The sequence below is a fragment of the Mycteria americana genome, chromosome 3 (genome assembly GCF_035582795.1).
Source record: "Mycteria americana isolate JAX WOST 10 ecotype Jacksonville Zoo and Gardens chromosome 3, USCA_MyAme_1.0, whole genome shotgun sequence".
Classification (NCBI taxonomy): Eukaryota; Metazoa; Chordata; class Aves; order Ciconiiformes; family Ciconiidae; genus Mycteria; species Mycteria americana.
This window is the reverse complement of record NC_134367.1, coordinates 84,119,218-84,139,456: the sequence shown is the minus strand read 5'-3', so window position 1 is coordinate 84,139,456 and position 20,239 is coordinate 84,119,218. Positions and strand designations below refer to the sequence as shown.

The window sequence follows — 20,239 nt, the reverse complement described above, 5'->3', positions numbered from 1 at the left end:
TTTAGTTGCTTAAAACTAAAATATTTGGGTTTTAAGGAGGAAAGTTTGGTGGTTGTTTTCAGTGAAAGGACCCAGTATTTTAATGAAAAATAGTAGTTTTAATGAAAAGTGCAAGTTCCCATTTAATCAAAAGGGCTTTTATTTAAAACAAAAAAACCCTCAATCAGCTAATTTTAAAACCTATATGCAATCCAATTTATAGCTCTTATATAGAAATATCTGGTTTTAATCAGCATTCTTATTGCTGTCACCTAACTCTGTGACCCCTTTCTGTTAGGAAGGAATATTGTTTGTAGTGTCTTTAGCAGCTCTCTAGGCAAAACTAGCAGGACTGTTTCGTGAGGATGTAACATACGGTGCAGTGAAGGCAGGTGCAGTCCCAGGGTCCCTGCCAAGTGATTGGTGCAATCGGTTTAGAAGATCTGGGCCGAAGTGAAATAAGACAGCCCGTATCTTCCCCTTCTCCAAAATGTTTGGTTTACCTTAGATCCTATAGTAAGCTGTTCTAAGACAGCCTAAGAGGATGCAATCTCAATACCGATTTTGCACGGAAGGTAAGAAACTTAATGGGGCTCAGCAGAACAGCTTGGCGCTCCTGTTTTACACTGGTATCCCGGTCCATAGACAGGCTCTGCTTTGGGAGTGTCTCTGCTCCCCTGGCTCATTCCCACAAGAACCTTCCATTACATGAAAAACGCAGAGCTGATTTCAGGGTTTGTCAGCTTTTTTAAAACAAATGTGTAATTCATATTTTTATCTTGTTTAAAAAAAATTAAGTAGTTTTATTTTCTCAGTGTGTCATCTACCTGTAGATTCTGTTTACCTTTCACTCTGCCTTTCCTAACTCTTTCCTCTTATCTGTCCGATCAATTACATTAGACCCATATCTCATTCCATCGTTCACTTGTGTCCTTTTTTCCTTCCACTTTGTATTTCTAATTCTGTGCCTTCTCTTCCCCTGTTCATCCTTTCTCAGTTTAGCCACTCCACGTCCCTCCTGTGCAACCTCCTTATTTGCCTTCCTCTTCATACTGCTTCTCTCTTGTCTTTCCTTCTGTTCTTCCTAGCCATCCACCCTGTTGCTTTCCTAGCCTTTTCCACTCTCTTGAGCTCGCCTAAAGCTGCTGCCTCCCCACAGCTTGCATTCACTTCTCCTGTACTTGCCCTCCTCTCCATTCCCTAGTCAAATTTTGCTCCTCCTAAGCCTGGTGCCTCTCTTCTGGTCTACCTTACCCATCTCTCCTGCTTTCTTAGCCTGTTTGTTCTGCAGAGCAGTTTCTGTCCTGCTCTATCGAGTTTATCAGCCTGCCCGGCTGGCTCCAGTCCATACTCCCTGGTTTCCTAAGGCATGTGCTGAGCAAGCCCTGCTTTTCACCGGAGCCTGCTCAGCTGATCCCCTGCGGAGCCCGGAGAGCCCCGCTGGTCCCCGGGGTGCAGGGGGTCGGGTGCAGGGTCGCCTCCCTGTGCAGCAGCACGCAACAAAACGAGGGTCGCGGCAAGCGGATTGCGATCTTTGCTACTCCTCAGCTGTAACAAGGAGTATTTACACAAGAATTTGACTTCTGTGTGATGCGACATAGCTGGAAAAGAGAAAAGATAAAAATTTCACAGGTAAATTAAAAAAAAAATTGCAGCTAATCTGCAAAGGGCTTTCAGACATGTACCCTCAGATAGTATGAATGGGGACGATTGCCACATAAAAGAAAGCAATGGGTGATCAGAAGAAACCAGGCTCATAGATTCCACAGTGACAAAAAACCCAACAAACCAGAACTTTATTAATGTGTGTGTAGTTACTGTGCTTTAGATCTGGCAAACGATATTCTTACTGGAATCCAAGATCCTGAGGAAACAGGAGGATTCCGCTCTTTCTTCGAACCAAGCTGTTACTTAAAGCGACCTGAACTGAATTTCCTACTTCCCTATTTTCTTAAGTCCGTATGTTTGTGAGACGGTGAAGTCGAGCTGCGTATGTGTATAATTAAGCAGCCCTGCTCGTTTCCGGAGTGGGCCCAGCAAGTGTCACTCTGGGAATGGAGCGGGGCCGGGAAGGAGTGGGGATGGCGGCTATGGCTCCTGTCGCTGCGAGGTCTCCTGCATCTCGCACTGGCGCTGTGGGAAAAAGGAGATTAAATCTGAACTCTTTAAGCTAGGGAGAGGTAGTTCAAAGGCAGTTATTTTTAAGAGCGAGTAGGCTTTGTTTTCCAGCCTAGTCAGAACGTGCTGTTTGCTAAAATAAATTACCGTCATTACTGGCAGCTTCCCCACAGTAAGACTGGATTTTAGGAATGAGAAAGCCTCTAATTTGTTTACAGCCTTGCAATTACAAATATGCTTTAACAAAATAGCATCTGAGAACAGATCTGAATAAACATTATTCCCACATTAAAGTGGTTGTTCAAAAAAAAAAGTGTGTGTGGAATACAGAGCAAGTCAAGCTATGCACCAGTTGTTTTGAGGGAGGAGGTTGGTTGTGTTTGTTTTTTGTTCTTTTAACGTTGCAAACCGCCTAATTGGCAAAAGCCTAGTAATAGATGCCTGGTCCAAATGAGCATGAAATGCACCCCACAAAGGTGTTTATTAGGCAACGTGAGAAACTTGGCAAATTCCTGGAAAGCTGGATGTTCAGAGCTGTGTGTAAGAAAGCTGACATTTTGCCTAATTTGGAGAAGGCAGGGAAATGTACTCATCGGAACAGTCTTGTGAGTGAGTCAATGTCATGGATGGGTCTTTGTTACGGGTGCTCCCCCACAGAACTTGTGAGTTCTGTGGAAACAGAAGAGATATCGTCCTGATCATGTAAGCCTTTGCCAAGAGACACCTCAGTAAAGTGCAGTACAAGAAAATTAAAGCCTTGCTTTATGCTCCCAAGGATGCCAGATTTCATGTATTAAAATACAGGACATAAAAAAGCTGCCTAAGAGCTGTTCTGTTGCCACCCCACCTCTTCTAGATTGTGAGAGAGTACCACTGACACTGTTGCTAAAAATGACTTTCAAGCCAGTGTCCTTTCAGTTTTGAATCAAACTTGTACCACCCACGTAATGAACGCTTGTTGAAGGGCAACTGCAAATTTTCTTCAGTCTTTGAGAAGCATAAGGAAAGCCGGGTTTATTGGCTGCTTTGGGTCCCTCTGACACGTCTGGAGCTGAGTATGATGCACGACTGCTCTGACTTATGCGGGACAAAAACTCATATATGTCCCCTCTGGCACAGCTGGCTTGCAATCTAGGACAGGCTATGTTATCACCTAGGGAGCAAAGCCTGCCATAGGAGTGGTGGGGACCAGCACGGGAGAACTTAAACCAGGACTGTGTGGCCTGAATTTAGATGTTTTGCAGGCTCTTTTTAGAAAAGGTACTAATCATTTTGGGCAGTGCACAAACCACAGCCTCGAGTGAGTTCTTCTGGATCCCAAGCAATTACCCTTCTCCTATAAAAAACTAAAACATACTCCTGTGGATATTTTCAGACACCTCAGTTTTTTCCCCTGCATGTGAGAAAGAGGGCTATCACCTGCCATATAATCATGGGGAAGAGGGATCTTGTGCATTGAGTCACCAGCCCAAATGACAGCTGTGGAGGGAGGCGACAGCAGGGGAGTCTGCTGGCAGCAGGTAGCACCTAGGACACAAAGCCCTGCCAGGTGCTAGCTCTTCTCTCGGAGCAGCTGTGTGCCATCCCTGACTCGCATGTCAGAGAGGGACCATGTGGCATTTGATGCCCGTCTTTGGATGGGGAGGAAATAGGGTGCAGAACTCAGTTCTCTAAATCTGATACTCGACATGTAAGGCTTGATGGGTTGATATTTTAAAATTTCAGTCTTTAAATCAAAGAGGTAATAGTATCTTTGATGATGAGGCTGGCTGTAAAGAAACTATGAGGTTATTTTGGAGGTCTGTATTCTGACATAATTGTTAAGGATAATGATTAGACTACTTACCTGAGACTTCAAAAACCTTGATTTTATTCCCAGCTCTGCTGCTGGCCTAGGAGATTGTTTTGAGCAAGTCATTTCTGTGCTTAAGTCTCCCTGTCCTGTAACAGGTACAGTGAGTATCGCTGGTTTTTCCCCTATCGCTTCAGGATTAATGTGGTAATCCTGATTAATGGATAATCCCATGTGCTTCTTCAGTGCCCATGTTGAACTTTTATAGCAATTCTTTGACTGTGTCTAGGTTCCCTGGGCACTCCCCTTGTTTGGTGGGTGACCAGCTTTAATGTCAAGATTTTTCTTTTAATGTATTTGTGGCATAATAAGCATATTGGGTTGAGAATAAAGTACATAAGCTAGATGTTTCTGCTTAAGCAGTTGGTGAAGAAAGGGTTGGGAATGTCCTTAGGATATATTCTCCAGAGATATGAATGGGATGATTCACAACTTGTAGAGCTTTTGTTTCATGCTGTTGCTATCAAGAGCATAGAGCGATTTGAAATCAATTAGCTCTGCAGCTGGATGGGCAACAAATATATTTTGAAGTGAAACTTTCTATTTTGGAGTGTAGTGTTGTGGAATGAAATCGATTCTGTAGCAGAGCAATTAATGAACAGAGGAGACCCAGGCTTAATTAGCTTAATTCTGCCTGACCAGATTTCAAACCAGATGGCATTTGAAATTATGACAACAGTGACATTTTAACTTACAGGAGTGAGTTGTGGAGATTGGGATAGGCATATACAAGTAAAAGACAAGGAGAAACATCTGGGAGACTCTGGAGAGAGGGCACAAAAGTAGTAAAAATATTTTGGAGAAAAGTTACAGAGCAATAAAATTTCATTCTAATTACCTAATAATAAGGCAACTTTGAAGTTGAGATACACTGACAGTTGGTTATCGCGATTACTGTATGTACAAAGGCTACTCAGTTTCAACTGTAAAACTGTTTTTTCAGCCTCCTCCCGATGTGGACCAAAGACCTGTCTCAAAGTGATTTGGGATACCTAAAATCTGTTCCACAAACGAAAAAGTTACATGGCAAAGGTGATTTTGGTAGTGTAACTGCATTTAAATTAGGAGCTCATTTGTCAGTGTTGGGATGTTACATTTTTAAGTAACATTGCTATGCTGTTACAACTCTTTAGTGCAGATAAAAATGTTTACCGGAAGTATCTTATACCCATATGGGACATACAAGAAATGTTTATCTTAGTAAGGATTTTACCAGGATAACTAAAGGATGTATCTTGTGCTCAACCAAAATACGAAAATGGTGTACAGACCAAAATCTGGTTGTTTGTGCAGGACTCTTCTGAATCACCCTTCCCCAAGCCTGACTTAGCCATGAATCCTGATAGTTATGCCTCACATATGAGTCGTGGCATATAATTTCCAGATAAATTATGAAGTAGAACCTGGGTCTGAGCTTGGGGCTTCTGCAAGCCCAGCTGTGTGTACGCTAGAGATGTGTGGAGTGGTGGCTTGGGGTAAGTGGCTCTGGAAGGAGGCCACAGGGAAGGTGCAGGTACACTGCCATGTTGTGCTTTTTACTCTTCTCTTGCTCTTGGAGAGGGTTTTTCCCAGTAACTTGAGCTTTGCCAGCACAATTTCCATGCAAGGAGCGTTTGGTGACGTAGAGCCGATTACATACCCTGGCAGAACACTCCTAGTCTAGACACCTCTATCTCCATTTAAATATTGAAGGTGTAAGTCACTTGGAAGAAAATGAGTAATAATCATGAAAACCAGTCACAAACCCATCGTGGCCCACCTTTCCAGTGCTGGAAGTACTCATCACCATGGTGTTGTCTGATTGGCATATAAAGCCTGTAAGAAGCAGCATGTTTATGTTTTTATTATTATGACTCTTTACCACTGCAAGGAAAAGAAGTCTGCAAGGCTTGTGGTTTGGAATGGAAAAGAGAGAGGCATTTTCTAAAACCACTAGATAATCAAATTAAAAAATCTTTTTAATTGTTCCAGCCCTAGAGCTAGTTTTGGGCAATATGGGACCAATTAGATTATTAAAACCACAGTTTCTGATCTCTATCAATTATTCTTACAGCTTGAACAGCCCAAGCCTTTAGGAAGGTGATTTTGATTAGGTGTCTGTGGCTCTGTCACCTCCCTCAGGTACAGTTACATCATTAAGGGGATGCTTCAGTAATGCCACAGTTAAATAAGGCACATTTTCTGCTTAAAATGGAGTTTAAATCTTTAATTAGGAAAGGGAAAAAAGTGTTGTCCTCTCCCCTCCGGACTATTTTTTTTTTTTCCTATATAGAAGAAAGTAGGTCTGGAAGACCTATTGAATTTTGTCCTCATGCACAACAGGTACAAAAGATTTCCCTAAACCAAACTCGCACTCATTGTACTTACTGCACAAGAAGTCAGGATCCTTGGTCGTCGTGTGCTACAGAAAGAGAGCGGGAGACTCAGAACATTGACAGTGTTGTAGGGAGATTCTTTTTTTTTTTCCTCCTTGTGGAAGCTGAAGGAATGCTGCCATTCCAAGCAAGAGTTACATGGTGTCTTTATCTCTATTGCCCATTCCCTCTTGCTTCTGGTACCCTGGCTGGTGAGCGTCTGGGGCCCCAGTGAGACTCTCCAGGCTTGGTGCTGCTTGTTGTGCTTCACATTAAGGGCTGAGACCTGCTGGGACAAGATGTGGTGGTACAATTAAAGTTGTTCTTATGCTTCTGGATTCCCTCCCTTCCCCCTCACCCCCCCAAGTAAGTGTGAAGTGTCTGTAGTGAAATGTGGTTATGTGCGAGTGTCTGAGGCTTTAGGGTATTAGAGGGGTGTGTCCTGTGAATTGAAACTGGTGTAGAGATGTCTTAACTACTGAAGGTAAGTAGGTTTGTAGAAATAATGTGTTATTAGATCAGCTGATATGGTTGGAGGAAAACAAGACAGATGATCTGAAAGGTCTGCATATCCAAAAGCTTGTTTGCTTTTTTCACATACGTCAGTTGGCCTAATAAAAGATACTACGTCTCTCTACAAGCCTTAAATCTGATTTATCCTTAGACCTTCTTAGCTATGACACCACTATTTCTTGACTGGTGACTCTTGCAGGTTAGGATGGTAATTGTATTGGTAGGAAATATGGTTTAGCAGATGGAATTTTTGTGGGGGAAATTTCTGTGGTTTTTTCATGATCATTAAATTTCTAAGGCATTTAAATAGCAGGTATTGCAAGAAGTCTGGGTAAGTACATTTCAATACACCTTGCTTAGTGCAAGAAGCTACAGGACTCACTGAAGCATCTCCAACAAGCACCACAAAAATATTTTTTTTTTTTTTTTGCATTTAATTGTGCGACTGCACATGGTGGTGATGAAATCACTGTCTTAGTTGCACTTTAAAATCCTAACAGATAATTTTTTTAGTTTACAGTCAAAGCACAGTTGCAAAATGTTTCACTGTTCAATGTGAATGTTAGTAACTAAAAGAGACTATTGCTTGAAAGTAGTACACATATATATAAGTAAATGACATACATGTGTAGAGAGGTAATATAAATATAATTGGTATTCAAATTGGCATTCAAAGTAGTAGAAATTGGACAAGTCCATCATGTATATTTTAAAATCTATAGTTCTGTATTTTCCAAGCATAGGAAAATCTACTGTGAAATTGTTTAGCCAGTTTGTCCTTTGTCCTGCATCAGGTGCATGGCCGGTGGGGAAGAGGGATTAGGCAGCTACCTGCTTTCCTGTCCAAGAGCTCTATTTCCTTTGAAGGTGCTGCTTTCCCTTTTGTGAAAGGGGAATGGGCCAGTGCTTCTGCTTTTCTGCTGCCAGCATACGCAGCTTGGGAACAAATTGCCCCCCAGGGAAGCAGCCTCTTACCATTCTAGGTTAGGGACAGGTTGCTTCCCTCTGAAACAATAGGAGAAGCAAAGCAGAAATTCTCTCTTGTTTGTCCTTTGCTTCACACAGCCTGTTCTTGAAACAACCCATTCGCGCAGCCTCCTTGAGTCAGAGTACCTCTTCATCCAGATGTCTGTGATTGTATTGTTTTAAGTAATTCTAATGTTTTCCATAAAAATAGTAATTACTGCAGTGTTTTAGCTTTTCTCTTTTAGATGCTCTTGTTCAGTAGTTAATGAACAAAACTCTCCACAGTCATCTGCGGAGAGTGGCTCCACTTCACTGCCCTGTTTTCCAGATAGCCAGATGACGGAGAGAAAAGAAGAAATGGTGGGAACAGAAAAGCACTGTGAGCAACTTCCTAAACAGGAAAGATCAGATGTACAAAGCCAAGATCGTGCTAGTACTAGTCCGGTGCTACCAGAGTCTGCCAAATTTGCAGCACCGTAAGGCCAGTTTACTTTACAATTTTGTACTTCAAAGATATGATGTAAGCTGTTTTGTTTCACTGAGTAGAAATGACATAAACTTTTAATTAACCTCTCTTTCTTTTTGTTTTATTGAGAACAAGAAAAAAGTTCCTCATAGTAGTTTTGAAACATTTTTGTGTCAAGTTACCAGGGCAACAGGCAAAGGCAGATAATCTACCGGGTAACTTCTCAGCAAGACAGTTCTGTCTTGCAAGTAATAAGTGGACCTGAGGCGTCTGTGCAAGATGAGCTATCCGTGGATGCAATGCACGTGTTCATAGATGAAAATGGTGAGTTTCTGTAGTTGGAATAACTACATCGTGTGAGGAAACTTCTAAAGAAACTTTAGATGCCCTGGAAGGATATTTCTCTTGTCTGTTATCGATTGCACGTTTTTCTGTGTGCATTAAAGAAAAGGGCTTAGTAATTTAAAGTCAGATCAGCAATAACTTGAGCTTTCAAAATCCACCAGTGACCATCACAGACCTGAGGCTTACACAGTGCATGAAGTTTATCTTAAAAAAAATGCTGGCTAGGCCAGAAGACTACTTCTGTCTTTGCAGAAGAACCCCTGGCACTTTCTGCCTGGTGAGGAGTTTTGCACTGGCCTGGCTGGGCAAAACATTCCTCCTTTTTACTGTTTTGTTCGTCAGCTGGCCCTGACTGAACTCTCTCTGATAATGTGGTGGTTGCTCTTGTTTGGAGTTGTGGTCTGCTACCCCTTTCAAGAGAATTAATGAATGACCTAGTCTTGCCCCATGCCTGTGCTTGGTGTGCTGCTGCTCTGCACCTATCCCTAGAGGCTGAAGCTGTAATATACTTGGTGGTGGTTTGTTTGAACTCCGTGTAGTGCCCTGTGAGGTACTGGCCCATACCTCTGAAAGGCAGCTGTCCCAAAAGCCACGTTTTCCTTTAAGCTGCCTCAAAACCAGTGTGGAATGAGTGCTCATGGTAGCTGGGTTTGTGACCCCAGAGATGCTTTGGTTTTCTGCCAATTCCTCCTGGCCCTGCTTGCAGCCCTGCAGCTCCTGGTGTGCTGTGGGGCTAAGAACAGCAGCTGCCAGTCAGGCAGGTGGCATGACCTCTGCGTCAGCGCGCAGCGACCCTTCACTTTCTGCTGCATATGCAAGGAGGGAGTAGCGGTGGCTACACTTTTAGCAGAATTTTCCCCTGCTTTGTACCTCCTCACCTCACCTTTGTGAGCTGAAAGAAAAAAATCTGATGATTCCACGTTTTACAGTGAACTTGCGTTGCTAGATGGGCTTTGCATTTACTTTACATACCTTTTAAATTTTCACTGTAACTTCTGTGTTTTGATTTGTCTCAGGTTTTCAGTTGTTCAAATGTTAACTTGCTTTCTGAAGTCTAAAATAAGCCTAGTGCACAGACTGAAAACGGTATTTATAAATGTGCCTGACCTAAAATATATTTTTTATAAACTTTGTGTGTAAAAACAAATGCTCATATCACTGAACTGATTTTTTTCCTCTGTATTTTCTAAAGGGGAAATCAGATCCTGTTATTTAAAGGCTGGCTGTCAGAAGGAAGGAAATTTTCGACATCAGCTATCAAACTGTGATTGTATTTCAAATGCTCAGTAAGTAAGCCTTTATTTTTAGAAACATTAAAAGTTTTCATTGCTAGAAGCTATGAAACTGATTATGACTGTGAAAGATGCACGTGAAAAGGAGTACGGGAGAATAAATATGCTAACCTCTTCTAGAGATGTCAAAGCATGCATTTTTTATTTTGTGCTAAAACAGTGACAGCTTTGTAAGAATATTGATAAGAAAAAGTGAAAAAGAAAACCAGAATTATCCAGTGTGTTTTCATTACTTTCTGGGAATAGCCAAAGTCAAGTGTGGTGATTATAAATAAGATTGTAAATAAAACAAAGTAAGTGAGACTGTTACCAGCTATTCTCTCAACCTTGTCTTGCTCACTTCCCATGCCTGTTGGGACCTTTGTAGATTTTGAATGCTGTGTCAGTATCAGCCAGTGACGCTGCTTCCTGTGGATTCTAGCAGCAGAGCCTTTCACCTTGCACGAAATCTCTAATGATAGTTTGCCACTCTGAGTAAAGGTATCTGAACAATTTTCTTTTTTCAAAGGTCTTTCCGGAGTGATCTACATAAAACCCATATTCATTACTGTGGTTTCCACACTCTCCTATGTGATCTGTTGTTTGCATATCTGTGAAAAGAATTTTAACTATTCATAAGTATTTTTATTAAATAATTTTGGTTTTGATACTGTTATACAGCATTCGGAAAAGTTGAGTGAGAGTGTGAGAAGGATCATCATTAATAGTAAATACTGTTCTTCAAGCGTTTGCCTTTCAGTGGAGACTTTTGAAAAGCTTGGGAGCATGTTAAGAACAGTGTTAGCATTTTAGATAGGATGCTATTAAGAGAGACATGAGAATCATGCTTTTAATAGCCAGTGGGTGAAGATTAAAACAAAAAAATAATTGGGAGTTCATCTACAGTAGAAATGTTCTGTCTGTCCTTAGCAAAATAAAAAAACCCAACCTGGTAGAGTTCAGTTTTGACCCAAAATCAAACATTTTAGTTTGGGGCTATTTAACTCTTGCAACTGTCTTGGTTTCACCTTGCACAGAATACTGCCCTCCTCCCCCATCATATAACTATGAACTTGAATCTGTCCTATATTCAGAAATAGTTTACTGTCCCCTGACGTTTATCAGTTAATCTGCTTTTTATCAAAAGAAGAACAATCTTCCTTCTCGTATAAGAAGTCCTTCTGAATCCGTCTTTGCTAGATGCTTATGTGATATCTCTGTCTTCCTGTACTATGTTAAGTGCTGTTTTCTAGTTTGTGGTTTGTGGACCTCTAGGGATATGAATTATTTTTAAGGGGTCTGCTAAATGCTGTTAACAAAAGCAAGTTCAGATATTTTTTGCAGCCATTTACATGCATTTAATTTCTAAAAGTCAGCACCTTTGCCGGAAATCTCGGAGTACAGTGGCAGTTCAGACTGGGGAACAGAACAAATCAGTAGAGTGGGTTCCCAGGACTGTTTCTGTATAGGAGTCAATGGGAAGACAGAACACAAAAGCTTTTCCAAGAACAGAGCAGCGTGAAGGAAAGTACAAAGCAGAAGTTCACATGAAAAACAAGGAAAGAGGACAAGGAAGCGTGAAGCGTGTTCAAGTTGGTTTTTGCAAGGGCACTTTGTAATATGTTTAGGCCAGAGAGATTAGTGAGAGCTGTTTGTTCAATGGGCAGTGCGTACCATCTGTGCAGAGTTTGAAAGGTAGCGTGGCAAGGGACGGGGTTTTTGTTTTTTCTTCAGGTGTTCACCATCAAGTAATTTTGTATTTAGACAGTATAGAACACTTACAGCATATAGAAAATAGAGGGGCAAATCTGCTTTAAAGACAGTTCAGGAATGAGGCATCTTTCCTTCCCCCTTTCCCCTGTCCCCATCTGCAGGCTTGCACATGACTTATGTCAGGTTAGCTTCTTATCTATGGTTAAAGATAAGCCAAATAATCACAGTTATGAACTAATGAACTTTTTATTACTAAAGAAAAAGGCAAATAGAATAAAATAAAGCCCAAGGCGTAATAAATGATTGCTTCAGTTACAGAGTCTTCTGTATGTCTGTCTGTGGAGAGCTCTTGACAGAAATTATTCCCTTGAGGGTGGGCCCTCCTCTGGTAGAGATGTTCATTGTGCGAGTAGTCCATACCAACAGGAGATGCTGCTGTTATAAATGGATATTAGAAAAGAGACACGGAAAGCACCTCTGAGATCTCCTTTAGTTAACTTTCTGATGGGCTAGGAGATAAGCCAAGGATAAGACAATGACTCTGACAGTACTTCTTCATGAGTACTTGAGACAGTGCAGAAACAACAGCTTTAGGCTTGGTGTCTGAATCCATTAATGAGCCATCCAAATTAGATTTTATGAGGTCAAAGTATGCAGGAGAAAATTAATGCCTGGACATAAGAGGTGGCATCCTCCTTGAATAGGAGGGATAGGGTTTTGATCTTGGGGAGTCCAGATTTCAGAATCTAGAATAAGCTTATGGAGAACAATAGATAGGTCTGCAGTAGATGTGTTTAAGCTCTTAAAACACTTTTCACCAATCATGCTTGCTTTATAGTGTTAAGATTAAGCTGGTCCTAAAGGGAAAATGTCAAACTGAGTTGAGTCAGTGGAGCAACTATGTGGATATGCATGGACCGTGTCCTGATGTGCTCATCTACGAGGAGAATTGGCCCAGCCCAGGTGATGGCAAGAGGCCTCTTGCTTTGGGGGTGTTGTTGGGAGAAGCAGCAGATCAGAGGTGCTGGCATGCCAGGAGCTGTAGCACTTCTGGGTAACACTGCAGCTAGTGAAGGGGGCAGGAATTTTGACTGGGGAGGGTATGAACTCTGGCTGGTTTGTCAAGAATAATGTAATTGCCTTATGAATTGGCCATAGGTAAATACCTTTTAACTAAGTTATGCAAAACTGGAGAAGGTATTTAAATATTACTCAAAAGAAGCCATTAAAGAAAGCCTTGAGGCAGACTAACTAATGTTTAATGATCTTAAATTCAAATTATAACTTGCTATTTCTGTCTATCGAGTCCTACTATTGTCTGCTCCAGTAGTAAAGTCTTAACTGGTCTGGCATTTCACAACAGAGTATTAGGAACTGAAATTAAAGTAGTATTTCTATGACCTGTAAACATTTTATCTTTTCTTCTCAGCATGGCTTCTGAAATCCATTTCTCACAAATAATGCAAAATCTTAACAATGCCGCTCTGTCACAGAAGTGATGCTGTGTTACGTTGTTGTTGTTGTTGTTGTTGTTGTTATCCTTTGCTTTTGCATGGTTCCTGCTCTTCCTTTGCTTGTAAAGGGCTAGGTGGACAACAATGGATTACAGTGTGCCAGAGAAAGCAGATGTACAAGTTTGAAGGAGTCTGTGCTTGCTTTCTTCAGAGGCTCCTTGACATTGGAAGCAATACTGTTTGAGGGAATTACACTTTGTCTTGTCGAATATCAGCAGTCCATCACCTCTTTTTGGCTCTGCAGTGTTGTGAGATGATCTTTGGAGTACTCTCCAGTTTGTCAATATATATTCCGCCAGATTCTAATTTTTCTTCTTTTTGGGGGGGGGGGGGGGGATGGGGGATTTAGTTTTATTGTTTACATTTTCAACTATAGTAGTTGTCCTAATGAAAGATATTGCCTCTACCTGCCGTCCTTGTCCTGGAAATTTTCAGAGCTTCTTAAATGTAGCATAAACAGTCTCTTACTAATAATTTCTAAAATTATCCCTTAATTCTGCCAAAGGTTACTTTCAAATTGTCTCCATATTTGTCTCTCACTGGTCCAGCAGTCCAGCTTTTAAAATATTTAAAAGTTAAGTTAGCCAAGTTTAAATTTAAAGGAAGTTTTTATGTTGTAATGATCATCAAAAAAAGATAATTCCTTTTCCATCTTAACCCTCACTTTGGCAGGTGATTCTTGTTACTGAGTTTGGTAAGTTATTTAAACATTGGCAGGTAGCTGATCAATTTCCCAGTTATTGTCCATGTAATTACCCTGACCCCACTTCTGTCTGTTATCTTGCCAGCAACACCTATTGCCAGCAGTCCCTGCGGAATGGGTTCCCTGCTGAGCTAATTGCCTGTAAATTTGATGCTCCCATTACCTTGCCAACTTCACTGCTAGCCATAAATTGTTTTGTGACAGGCTTTGACAAGACAAAGTGTAAACTGTATTCTCAGCTCATAGATTACGTTAGAGACTAGTTACAGAAAGGCCATTTGAATCTGTTTTGGAGTGAGAAATTGGAAATAGCTTTCTCATCCTGAAAACCATTCTTCTGCCCCATTGCAGTAAGTTCTTTACCGGCCATTGTCTCGCTTACAGTGAATCCTTAATGTTTCTGTGCTGTGTGTTTTGAGTATGTGCTTGGCTCCTGGGAAGGCAGATAAGGATGAGGAAGTTCACATTTGTGTAAAACAGGTGCCTGGTATAAGCATGAACTGCCTTTTTGCATGGTTAGTTTGACTTCTCACCAAATGGCCGCTAGATTTACATCTTACCTCTGTAGAACACTTACAATTTCAAGTTACAATTCTTCCCATTACATTGGTGATACAAAGTAAAACCCACAATCATTAACAAGAACATATCCTTAAAAAAGTGAGCTGAAAGAATGTATACATCAAAGCATTGTTAGAGGTGTATAGCTGTTTTCTGGGCCCAGGAGAAACAAGCTGGAGTTAGTAAACGTCTTACAAATAAGGAGGTGTCACTCTGACACACCTTTTCTGTCTGCCACTCTGTGACAGAAAGCAGACGTTTCCCAGGAATTTCTTTAATTACCTTGAGTGTCTTTTGTAATTAAATAACTGAGTCAGTTTTGATAAGCAGTCAAAAAGATAAATGTGAGCTATCATGTTATCTAGACATTACATGTGAAGTGGCTCATAAATATCAGTGAAAGCACAAACCCCTAAAATTACAGTAATTATAATAGAATTAATGATTTTTGCATGAGTTGCATGATCTGTCCCCAGTGCAGAGGCTAATAGGGCCATAAAGTATATATCAATGCCAATATATAAATTTAACAGCAATCATGTATTCTGTGCGTACTTGCTGTACAAGGCTAATGCGTTTTTAAATGTTTAACTGCTCTTCTAAATGAGCTTTGCGTACTGGGGCTCTTGTTTAGAAGGTTGAGCACCTTCGGCGTGTCTGTACATACATATTGAAGAAAAATGTGTCAGTATTTGATACCTCTCAGTAATGTGTCTGTCCTCAACATGTGTATAAAATACTGCTCTTTCTTTCTAAATTATTTGGATATAAGAGGTTGATCTATAGGCATGTTGTCCTTCCTGGTTTCACATCTATGAAAAACTCTGTTCAACTAATGTAAACTGTTGCAGTTTATTTGCTCAGGTATCAAGTACTAAAATAATACACTGCCTGACTGTATAGCCTGTATCTGCTTCCTTCACTTATGTTGCGAAAGACAGAAAAAGTAAGATTACAATAAACTTGAGGGCACTGATGTAACACGCTTTACTATTTTGATAGTTTCTATGCAGTTTTGCTCCTATCAAAAATGTATTCTAAATTTTTACCATGTGTAAAATTGTGTTCTTAGTAATGAAAGGAATAGTGTTTGGAGAAACCTTGAACAGAACATCAATATCAAAATATAATACTGTTAGGTATAAAGTTGTTAAATAACTGGTTATAGTCACATGATAATCTGTGAAATGCTCTAATGATTATGCATTAAAAATATTAATTCTTTCTGCTTTTCTGCTTTAAATAATTTTGCAAATATTCCCAATCGGGAATTAACTATCCAAAACTTCCATGGTACTGCCTGAAGCAGTTCACAGGCATGATAGCACTGTGAAACTCAGATGTTTTCCTCCATAAGTTTTACTGATGATCTATCACCATGATTTTTATTTCAGCATAGCATTTTGCTAGCTAATGTGAACAAATTTAATTTCAAGAAGCGCTAGATTTATTTCCAAAAAATGTTTTGCATTTTTCCCATGCTGTTTTGCTCGGGTATGTTGCAGTCCATCTCTGACATGTTCATGGGTATTCAGATCTGAGATGAGAACAGATCGTTAAACATCCCTGACAAGCATGCCAGTGTAGGGTCATGCTAGATACCCAGTAGTATTTATGGGCGATTGAGCGCTTTTCTCTGCATCCTAGCAATTTTTTCTATTTAAAGCACAGAGCTTTCTTTGGCGTGTGTGCAGACACATATGTGCTATGGTTAACTATGCTTCAAAAAATACAGAAGGTGGTCGACACACAAAATTCTGATGTGGATACGTCCATGCCAACCCGGGAATGCTCTCTGTGTTAGCTGAAAAACTGAGATGTGTGTAGCTCCAAGGAAAAATGTTTTTTTGTGAAGGTTTTTTTCTTAAGTAGAAAAAAAGCTAAGGGCTATTTTTTTGAGGATAGGCCAATTCTGTCTCAAATCAAATATTAGATCTTCTAAAGCCAACTGGAGTTGTGCCCACACAAGCTGTGGAAGCATTTTGCCATTTATATTTCTTTCAAGAAATACTCTGGGTTTTAGCAAATGCAATTTATAAGAATACTGCTTGTATTCTTGAGCCCATTTCCTTCTCTCCTGTGTTAAACTCCTGAGAAGAAAACCGTATTGAAACTCCCAGTTCTCTGCAGGATGGTATCATTATACACATGTATTGATTTTAAAGAGGTAGAGTTGGCGTCTCTTTAGAACAATTCAAGTTTTTACTGACAGCGATTCAACTTCGTGATGCAAAAGCATTTGGTTCATTCAAATGCATATATAGGTTTAAGGGGGGCTGGACCTCTTGCTGCAGTTTATCACTTCATGAGTCTGGCAGTAGCTATAAATTGCATCAGGAGACTACTGTGCTGCATATGTGTAATAGAAGCTGGAGTTTTAAATAAATACGTAAGAGAAGCCACAGAAATGCCTGTATGGCATGCAGCTGAAATATTTGAGAACTGGAGTGGAAAGAATGATTGTCCAGCCCTGAGAAAAAAAACATCTTTCTATCTTATCTGCAGGTTCTTCCTGCCCAAGTGACGCTTGGGCTTTCACTTGAAATCAGTTGTATATATACACCTAACTTGCTATATACCTTTAAAAAAAATAATTATTCTAGTTTGAGCCTTCTCCTGCTTTCTTGGTCATGTATCTTCTTAAATTTATGTATATAATTATTAAAAAAATATAATTTTATGTATGTAGTTGTGTTTATGTATGTTTTATTATTACACGTGGTTCATCCATACCTGTACAATTCATGCATTTGTATAGCACTTTACATGTTCTGCCTGAGCAAGTGGTCCTCTAAACTCCTTACATTTTTAGATGACACTCTGACACTAAAACCAGGCTTCTAAGAAGCTATATAATAGTTTGAGTCTAAAATGCTTTGGAGTACAGATAGAGAAATCCATTAAGAAAAAAATTTTTGCTTAAATTTTTTTTGTTTTGAGAATATATATTTTTTTTCCAGCAACAGCAGAGCCAATAGGTTAAAAAGAAGTAGTTGCAGCAAAATAGTGACTAGCAAGTACTAAGAAATGATTTAAGTTACCTGCCATTACAGCTGTGGAGTGCAAGTGTTTCTGGCCCTCGGCAAAAGTAAGAACTTCAAATCAATGAGTTAACTTATTTGATTTACATTCACGTCCCTGACTAAGCTTCTTGAGTGCATTATACTATATGAAAGTATCTATCTGAATGCCTTAATGGTACTTTATGTCTCCTGTATAAATCCATTAATACTTCAGTATGTTCACTGCTGGAAAATTCCCCAAACCTTTGAGGTTTATTCCTCATAGGAGAAAGTAGACTTACAAGTAGATTTTTTAAAAATTATTTTTAGTGTTTCAAAATGCCATTTTAGGATGACAAAATACTGTATCAGTAAAAAAATCTTTCTATTTCTCAGCAAGGTGACCCAAATAACAAAGAACACCCACTGCTCTAGTAATAGGCTCTTGACTGTTAAAGATTTCTTAAAGCTGCTTGGCAGGTTGTGCAGTTCTGCAGTCGAGCACATTTTGAAATGGATGCGACAAATATTATATAGTTCCTTTTGGGATTCAGTGATTTCAGACGAGTTGGTCACCTGAGCGTAGTGCTGCTTGAACACATAAATGAGCGTGGTGTGTGCATGTGCATGCTGAAAATGGTAATGTTTGAATCACAAGGAAGCCATTGATTTTTCTGGAAAGTGCTCTTTACAAACTCAGTAGCATTTTCCTGCTGGCTTGCTAGGGACAGGAGGAAACCCTTGTGTTAGCTTGGCCAGTTAAAATCCTTCCCTGTATTTGTAGGATCTTTTAGCCCCTCTTTCACTCTGTGAACAGAGAGCGGGGAAGTGAGCGTTTTCAACAGAATGAGACTCGGAGATCATGTGGCACCATGCTGCCACATGATGGCAGCAAAATCCTGCTCAGGTCTAGGAGCTTCGGTAGTCCTTTGGCTTGTGGGACTGGCTTCTCTTCCCTCCCCCCACCCTTTCATAAGGAGAGCTAAAAGGAATGTTTTAAAAGACTCCGGAGATAATGGAACCGGGGGTGCTGTTAATGCATTAATTCCAGTAAAGCTGCATCTGCTCAAAATGCATCCTCTAGTTTATTAGCTAGTACATGCTGTTTGTTTTTGAAGTTGTTGGTACGTTTATCTTTGCTCTGAAAAGTAACAGGCTTACAAATTATCAATTTACGTACTTGTTATCAAAATAAAAAAATCTGAATACTGAGAAGTAAGAGTGTACCGAGTAGATCCCATTCTTACACCGGAGTAAGAAGGCGTTCATAACTTCCTGCCTTCATATTGCCCACAGTGCTCCTGGTAGGATGCTTTACAAGGCCTTTCTGTCCATATGTACTATCTGACTTAATGACCTTAATATGTACCACTGCTCCTTTTGTAGTCTATTGCAAAACTTTAACAGGGGTCTTATATCCTTTCCTCTCTGTTATGTCAGTAAATCAGTGCATCCAGCTTTCCCATTCTGTGAACTCTGGTATTCTATCTTATTATCATTAGGGGTGTTGTTATTGCTAGTTAAAACATGCCGAAAATCCTCCCCCAAATCCTGTTGCATGACTAGCAAAATGTGAACAAGACTTAAGAGGGATTTCGTCCTTAGCCAGAGCTCCCCTTAGAAGTAACCACTAAGGAAAGTTAAAATATGCATTCTGAATTAATTGTATTCTTTTTCAAACTATTAATTTCTTACCAAAAAACTGAAGATTGCCTCCTCTTCTTCATGTTTTTTCCATGTTTGCTATGATCGGGTTTGTCACATAATTATCCAGTCTTAATGCAGCTATCACTTTTGCATATTTCAATTTCCTGATATATTTTAAGTTGCTTTTTAGTTTGTCTTGTTATTTGGTAGTACAATTGGGAACTGTAAATCATCTGCTGCTTAAAAAAGCGATATCCACAACTAGTGGATTTAATCTCAGTCCTGAATTGTGCAATACTCAGGTCAGATTAGTGCTGGCAGCTTTGTAGTGGAGACCTAATGAGCAATGAGTAGAGACATAGCAAGAGGCCTGTGTGACGAGGTGTGGAAGTGATTGGGATGTGAAATGGCAGGGAGGCCATTTTAGGTGAGAAGGAGCAAAGCTGCTGAGGTGGTGGTAGGAAGACGACAGCAATGACATTGAGTAGCGGAGGTGCCATCGGTGAGCTATGGGCTGCTGTTGATCCAATACTTTCAATGTCAGTTCGGACACCTACGTTCGTACCACAAACTGACCTTTTTGAAAGGGCACAGAAGTAAGGGCTTTTGGAGTTCCTGCAATGTCATTAGCACTAGCTGGCTCTTGTACCAGATCGCTCGGGTCTCGCTTCGGCAAACACTTTGAATGCACCCCAGACCAGTACCTCAGAAGTGGTTGCTCGTTGGATGTGCAGAAAGGGAGATTCCCAGCTCTGAGCTTCACTCTGGCTCTTCTTCAAATGTCACAGCCATAGCTGCTTTGACTTAAGAGTGGTGTTTTAGTGAGTATTACAAATAGCTTTCAGCTATATTATTTATTATTGCTGTGGATATTTGTTACATGCTGTTAGGCTTTGTAGTGATGCAGACAGCTGTCTGAAGCAGTCTAGTGGAATCTTTCTGGTTTTAAGCATGTGAGAACCAAGAGGAAGGTGCTTTGTTACAGTGACTGTTGTGCCGTTGGTTACAAGGTTCCTTGTCCTTTCTCCTATATGAAGGTTAAAATGAAATTTAGCCAAGATGTGCAAACCAACTTTATTAACGGGGAATTCTTTGTGGCGTGCCTGTATAATGAGCTTACCTTGAGAGGTGTTCAGACTCAAGGCTTAGCTAATCCTGAAGAAAGGGGGTGACTTAGGCTGGGTTATATTTGAATGGCTTGGGCCAAATTGTCAGTGGTATAAGGCAACTGTCAC

The 20,239-nt window shown here is 40.3% G+C and overlaps 1 protein-coding gene across 4 annotated transcripts in view; it reads left to right on the top strand.

The window, feature by feature from the left end:
* Positions 1–20,239, top strand: part of PCNX2 (pecanex 2) — a 159,981-nt gene that overhangs the window by 14,593 nt on the left and 125,149 nt on the right. For all 4 annotated transcript variants that reach the window (XM_075495898.1, XM_075495897.1, XM_075495896.1 and 1 more), the window contains exons 6-8: positions 8,111–8,258; positions 8,427–8,572; positions 9,786–9,879. In XM_075495898.1, coding sequence (XP_075352013.1) covers positions 8,111–8,258; positions 8,427–8,572; positions 9,786–9,879 — 388 coding nt within the window. The remainder of the gene's footprint in view (positions 1–8,110; positions 8,259–8,426; positions 8,573–9,785; positions 9,880–20,239) is intronic.